The sequence below is a fragment of the Dreissena polymorpha genome, chromosome 3, assembly GCF_020536995.1.
Source record: "Dreissena polymorpha isolate Duluth1 chromosome 3, UMN_Dpol_1.0, whole genome shotgun sequence".
NCBI classification, from domain to species: domain Eukaryota; kingdom Metazoa; phylum Mollusca; class Bivalvia; order Myida; family Dreissenidae; genus Dreissena; species Dreissena polymorpha.
In genome coordinates, this window is record NC_068357.1 from 11,661,870 (window position 1) to 11,668,301 (window position 6,432).

At 32.5% G+C, this 6,432-nt stretch overlaps 2 protein-coding genes across 5 annotated transcripts in view; both read right to left on the reverse strand.

The window, feature by feature from the left end:
- Positions 1 to 1,930, reverse strand: part of LOC127872979 (uncharacterized) — a 45,879-nt gene extending 43,949 nt beyond the window's left edge. For 3 of the 4 annotated variants that reach the window (XM_052416504.1, XM_052416506.1, XM_052416502.1), the window contains exons 1-2: positions 1,467 to 1,930; positions 700 to 879 (exon numbers count right to left, since the gene is read on the reverse strand). In XM_052416504.1, coding sequence (XP_052272464.1) covers positions 700 to 879; positions 1,467 to 1,621 — 335 coding nt within the window. In that variant the 5' untranslated portion in view covers positions 1,622 to 1,930. The remainder of the gene's footprint in view (positions 1 to 699; positions 880 to 1,466) is intronic. The other variant, XM_052416503.1, reaches the window with a different exon arrangement.
- A 2,288-nt stretch (positions 1,931 to 4,218) lies between these two features.
- Positions 4,219 to 6,432, reverse strand: part of LOC127871236 (uncharacterized) — a 19,823-nt gene continuing 17,609 nt past the window's right edge. Inside the window, exons 15-20 of the mRNA XM_052413983.1 lie at positions 6,023 to 6,151; positions 5,782 to 5,895; positions 5,556 to 5,594; positions 4,734 to 4,832; positions 4,516 to 4,541; positions 4,219 to 4,233 (exon numbers count right to left, since the gene is read on the reverse strand). Coding sequence (XP_052269943.1) covers positions 4,219 to 4,233; positions 4,516 to 4,541; positions 4,734 to 4,832; positions 5,556 to 5,594; positions 5,782 to 5,895; positions 6,023 to 6,151 — 422 coding nt within the window. The remainder of the gene's footprint in view (positions 4,234 to 4,515; positions 4,542 to 4,733; positions 4,833 to 5,555; positions 5,595 to 5,781; positions 5,896 to 6,022; positions 6,152 to 6,432) is intronic.

Here is a 6,432-nt window from a genome sequence, read left to right on the forward strand (position 1 = left end):
CATAATTGGTGTATTTTAGGTATAGTCCTTGTTCGCTATAATGCAAACCCTGGGGCTACGTCAGTGTTGCTGGGGACCAATTAATTTGTTGACAGCAGGTACACGCTTTCCACTAGCTACAGTCCGTTTTTATTATAAGATACAATACATGCCTTGGTTTACGTCAGTATGGCCGAAACTCATTAATTTGTTGACAGTAGACGCACGGGTTCAGTCCGTTTAAAGTGTAGATCATGACAGGATTACTAGGTTAATGGATGTTGTTTCCGTATCGTGCATTTCAACAAATTGGTTTGACCCATAAAGTTGAAATGTTTATGTAACGATACCTGTATATAAGTAATGCATTTTGGACACAAAATAAGAAGGATTTAACACATAGGAAGTACGCACAGAGGTTTATCTTCAAAACCAACCCCAGGTGGGATGGGGTGGGGTCCTGTCTGGATGGATTTGGATGGATTTTGTCATGTCTTGGAAACGTTGTTAATTACTTTGAGAGTTACATGAACATGGAAATATTTCATTAACAATTAATTTAAAGAATTATATGCACTTGGAAACTTTATGTTAACAACTGAATACAGAGTAAAGAACTATCCATCGAGTTTATTTTGAAATGTGTCGCTACGGCACAAGGTGAATAAAAATCTAAACAATGGTCATTGAATCATCGAATGTGAATAAAGTAGTATATACCTATCCGTAGCTGTTATACAAACATAATGCCCGTTCATGTCTTGTGGCCGTCCCTTTATCGTCACATAACTTGTAAACACATTATCGACACCTTGAAAGAGATCTTGTCGCACAGTCGGGCCGACAGTGCTTGCTTTACCTATGTCATCCGAAGCCGACATGGTCACTAGGGGTACCAGACTATAGATCGCAAATGAATCAATGTGAAAACAAACAAATAATGCTAATATTTCACACATTTATGTTTCACAAACATTGAAACAAACATACATTTCTCGTATGCCAAATTCTGAATCCATATTCTTAAAACACAGACATACATCTAGAGATTGTCTTCTTCATAGTATATCATACATGATAATTTTTATTTTGAATTAATAGCTATCTTCCTTGGCAATAGTAAGTAAAAATGCACGGGATGAAGCATTGTTGAGTAAAGTCTTGGACGACAGTGAACAATCGTTTATAAAGTTTGTATTTTTACATGCAATACACTTCCTTAGTCGGGATAAGCCGTGTGGTCAATTATTATATAAAGCTTTACTCGTTTCCTGATTCGTGTTTATTTTGCAAAATTATTTATGTGATATACGATTCACTCTACTTTAAGGATTGATCAAGCGCGAGCGTGATATTATAACTACAAGTGAGAGTACATAAGAACGTAGAAAAGAAAACACATGTGTTCTTCAATCTATAAATAGCAAATGCATATGCTTTTGGATTTCAAAATGGAGTAGACCGATTACTAGTAAGAACAATCTTACCCCGTTTTAGAAGCCACATATATCTGCACGCCACATGCGATAATAGTTGTATTCTTGACCGAACATACGATAATGCCACCGCTTTTTGGAGTTGGGGGTACAAAAGATACGGAATTCTGAAAGATAATTTTCACGATATTTTTGCAGCTGTTCATATCTGATTAATCAAGTGTAACAAAACATCTATACAGATAGCCTAATTCCAGTTTTTTCAGGTCGTTATAATAATCACCACGAAGTCGTGTATGTAATATGTCATATTTCTTGCATTAGATTCTGACCTTAAACTTAATTTTTTGAACATCTGCCTGAGTCACGTATTATTGAAAACTCTCTAAGTTACTTCTAAAAATAAGATTCGCGGAAACTAACGTCGCACATGAACACTTACGCTGACAAGCAGCAAACAGAAAACGAACGCTGTTGTATAGAAGAATTAATAATTTTCCGTATGGATATACTAGTTTTCGTTATGAATTTATATTATAACAGGTTACTGCTTAATATTGTTTCAAACATTTTTATTTGCAAAATATACAACCGTTCTGTGTAATCAGGTATTTTGCACAGTTAATAAAATCTTCATTCAGATTTACATATAGACGATCTGGACTTTAAATTATATAGGAAGATTTTTGAAATGTTGTAAACAAGAAGAAGGTACTTAGCTGATTTTAGTAAAATTATTTAAGTTGGGGCCTGTAGCCAATTGTACTGAAATGGATAATGTTTGAATATCGAAATATATCAATTGGATGAGTGAATTAAAATGCGTAATCCTCTTGTATCATAACCGAAATGCCACACATTACATCATTTAAAGCGGTTTTATTATCAGATTGTCGCTTTTTAAATTAACAATATTGCAAAAATACTGGACATAGAAATACATTATCACGATGCGTACATGTATGCCTTAGATAAACAGATTTTATTGGTAAAATAATAGTTTTTACAATAATTTTCCTTAAACGTATTGGTAGGCATAAGGGTATATAATTTAAGATACAAATCGTTCATATATTATGTCATTTAAAATAGTTGCAATTTAAATCCACTCAACTTAGTCGGCATAGTAAAGTTAAAGCCATACACCGTGAAATGAAATACATAGCATAGTAAATTGAAGTGTAAATAAGAAACATATTTTATCCATGCCAATTAAAATATATCTGGTGGTTACAAGGTAGAAATCCGTCTCTTTTGCGCTTTTAAACTTAAAAATAATCGCGTTTGTCGAAATGGACGTGTACGTCTAGAAATTCTACTTTCGGTTTTAATAGCGGTACCGTTTAAAAAATAATAAACAACTTGCTAACTAGGCTATAGATTTAATTTTAACTATCTTAATTAGAATATATCTGGTGGTAACAAGGTAGAAATCCGTCTTTTGCGCTTTAAAACTTAAAAATTATTGCGTTTGTCGAAATGGGCGTATAAGTATAGAAATCCTGCTTTCGGTTTTAAAGTTTAAAAAATGAATAAATTACTTGCTTACTAGACTATAGATTAAATGAAAATTCTGCACACTTTCAAATTGCATATATATATGCATTGATTAACATGTACTTCGTTTCAAAGTGTGTGGCTTTAAGTATAAATAAGAAACATATTTTATCTATGCCAATTTGAATATATATGGTGGTTACAAGGTAGACATTCGTCTTTTTTGCGCTTTAAAACTTAAAAATAATCGCGTTTGTCTAAATGGACGGATACTTCTAGAAATCCTACTTTCGGTTTTAAAAGCGTTACAGTTTGAAAAATAATAAATAACTTTCTAAATAGGCTATACATTTAATTGTATCTATGCCAATCAGAATATATCTGGAGGTTAGAAGGTAGAAACCCGTCTTTGTTGCGCTTTAAAACTAAAAAATAATCGCGTTTGTCGAAATTGACGTATATGTATAGAAATCCTACTCTCGGTTTTAAAAGCGGTACCGTTTGAAAAATAATACATTACTTTCTAACTAGGCTATAGATTTAATTTTATCTATTCCAATTAGAGTATATCTGGTGGTTACAAGGTAAAAAACCTTCTCTTTGCGCTTTAAAACTTAAAATTAATCGCGTTTGTCGAAATGGACGTATACGTATAAAAATCCTATTTTCGGTTTTAAAAGCGGTACCGTTTGAAAAAAATAAAGCCTTGCTAACTAGGCTATAGATTTAATGACAATTGTGCACACTTTCAGATTGCATCTTTATGTATTGATTAACATGTATTTCATTTCAAAGTGTGTGACTTTAAGCGAAAAGCAATGAATACACGATCAAACAAGAAAAAAACATGTAGGAACACGTCATATAAAACGGAATTTTTGGTTAAAAAAAGATATAAATTCAAACAGAATAAATTGATAATTGAAGAATGTAATTTAAAGCTTTTAAACTAAGCGTACTATGAATGGGTAAAATTAACGGTTTATATGTGGTATTTATTTGTGAGAAGGGATCAATTAATTGATTGTATTGAAGACAAATTGACAAAAACATATTGCAATTTCGTTCTTATCAAAGACAAATTTGCATTTTCAATACACGACAAAACCACAATGGTAAGGCGAGTCATTTTACAGTTACTGTACATCTAAGTTTGTATTACAGTTTAAGTTATAGTTGTTAGATATCAAACCAAATTTTTTTTTCAAATCTTGTTTGTTTGGATTTCGATAAAGGTACTCCTGGAAACTGGTTAAAATTGATCTTTACACTAGCCAAAACAGCAAATTGTATGTTATGTTATTTATCATACAATAGATACCTAAAAAGATAACCAAACCAAGCAGTTATAAAAATAATATTCGATGGATAAGAGTTTTACAGTTGTCAACTTTTAACAACTGGTACTCGCACAGCATGGCTAGCACCTTTTTCTGATTGGTTCAAATTGCAGCCAGACTTAACAGACTTATACGGATGATAGTCCGCCCGTACGCATCGGCGCTCGTACGTTCACCTAAGCGCCTACTCTGGCGTTTCCAAACAACACAGTATTTTAAACTGGAATATCGGAAGAACAATTTGATATTGACCAAATACTTACTAAAATCGCTGAAACGTTTCCCACACCTGAAATAATTCGAATGCTTATTAATATACCATATCGATGTATTCCACAATTCATAAAGGACATACAATTGCTTCGATCAAATGTACATGCAAATACTTTAAAAGAATAACGAAATGACAGGAACACACTTGCAACACTACATCATGTTTAAATCTTGAACATTTTAGTATATTTGAAATATCGTCACTTACGGTATTCACATGCGGGGCCGGTGAATCCTACAGTACATTTGCACTCGCCTTTAAAACAGACTCCAGAGTTTCTGCATAACTGCGAGCATCCACTGTTGTCTGTTAAACACGGAAAACGGTTGTTGGAATGATTACTTGAAAAGGCGAAAACACGATCAACAATATACTTCGCAAATTAAGTAGTTATAGTTTTTTACTTTGCAAGTGATGAATAAGTGAAACATATCGTATGTTGTTTATACGCAAATACAATGACCTTTTGGGTCGAATTTCTTTGTCATTAAGATAAAAGATAATTCGTGATAGATATTATGTTAAAAAGGTTTAAAAATGAATTAAAGCACATGAATACAGTATTGAAATGTCATCAACCATGATGTATAGGAATTAGGCCACCAGCATGGTGAAAAAAGAAGGACAAAGATAATAACAGTATAAAAACAACTGCGCTGGCTGAAATATATGTACATAAAAAGGGCATACGCAAGAGTATATTGTTTGATTCAAATCTACATAGCGTTGGAATTCTTGACTTAAGTTAGACTTAAATAAAACGATACAAAATGTTACGTCATCATGTCGAACATATTGTATTGTACCTCTAGTATAATGTGGTATTATATTATTTGGCATATAACTAATTGAATTACCAGTGGTATTCGTATTTAATAGCAGATTTCTGTAAAAGATAACGTACAGTGGGATTGTCTACACATGCAAGATTAAACAAATGAGCATGTACAATCTCTAAATCATACATGATTTTTATATATTATAATCAATGACAAGTATTTAAATGAGTATGATTTTAATTTCACTTACCGCTGCAGGTTGTTGAACTGTTGGATGTAGGACATAAATCTGGAAGAAATAGTTCACAAATTGTTAAGTTATTCGCGCATACATGCCGTTAATAATGAAATCTGTACGATAATATGTATTGCAAAAATGTTCGCTTACATAAATTAGTAATGTATATCTACAGTTATTTTTTTCTTGGTTTATCAGTATGTGTCAATTTATATTAGTTTCTTAATAGCAAACAAACCTTCTTTACAGTCGGTCCCATTATATCTCGTAAAACATTCACATTTACTACTGAGGACACCATCGATGCACATACTGTGATTTTTGCACGGATTTGTTGCACAGTCATCTATTTCTAAAAACACAGAAAAATATATCTGTGTTTGTTACAATATTTATGTGGATAGGTACGTGCAACTTCCAATACATCACTGGACAGAAATATACAAAAATCTTCTGAAAGTTATAATAAATGTAGATACTTGTTTCACATAATGGGCCGGAATAATCATTTGGATTCACACCGTCGTCTGAACAGTAACAAAAAAATGGTCGCGTTGAATCATAGCATGTCCCGTGAATGCAAGGGTTTGGGCTACAGACAGCAGGTACTGAAATGCAACAAAAACTGAGTTTTATCACACCAATTAAAGGGACCTTTTCACGTATTGGCAAATTACGCAAATACAAATAAATGTTTCAAAGTCGCAAATTTTTGTTGTAGTTATAATATTTTTGAGAAAACAGAAATACTGAACATGCACCATGCTCTAAAATATCCACAATATCACAACAAGCATCTTTTGAAGGTATACAAACCTGAACATTATAAAGCGTTGCAATGCGAAATGATTGAATAATTAGGAGAGCTCTGTTGTTGTCGTTATATTTT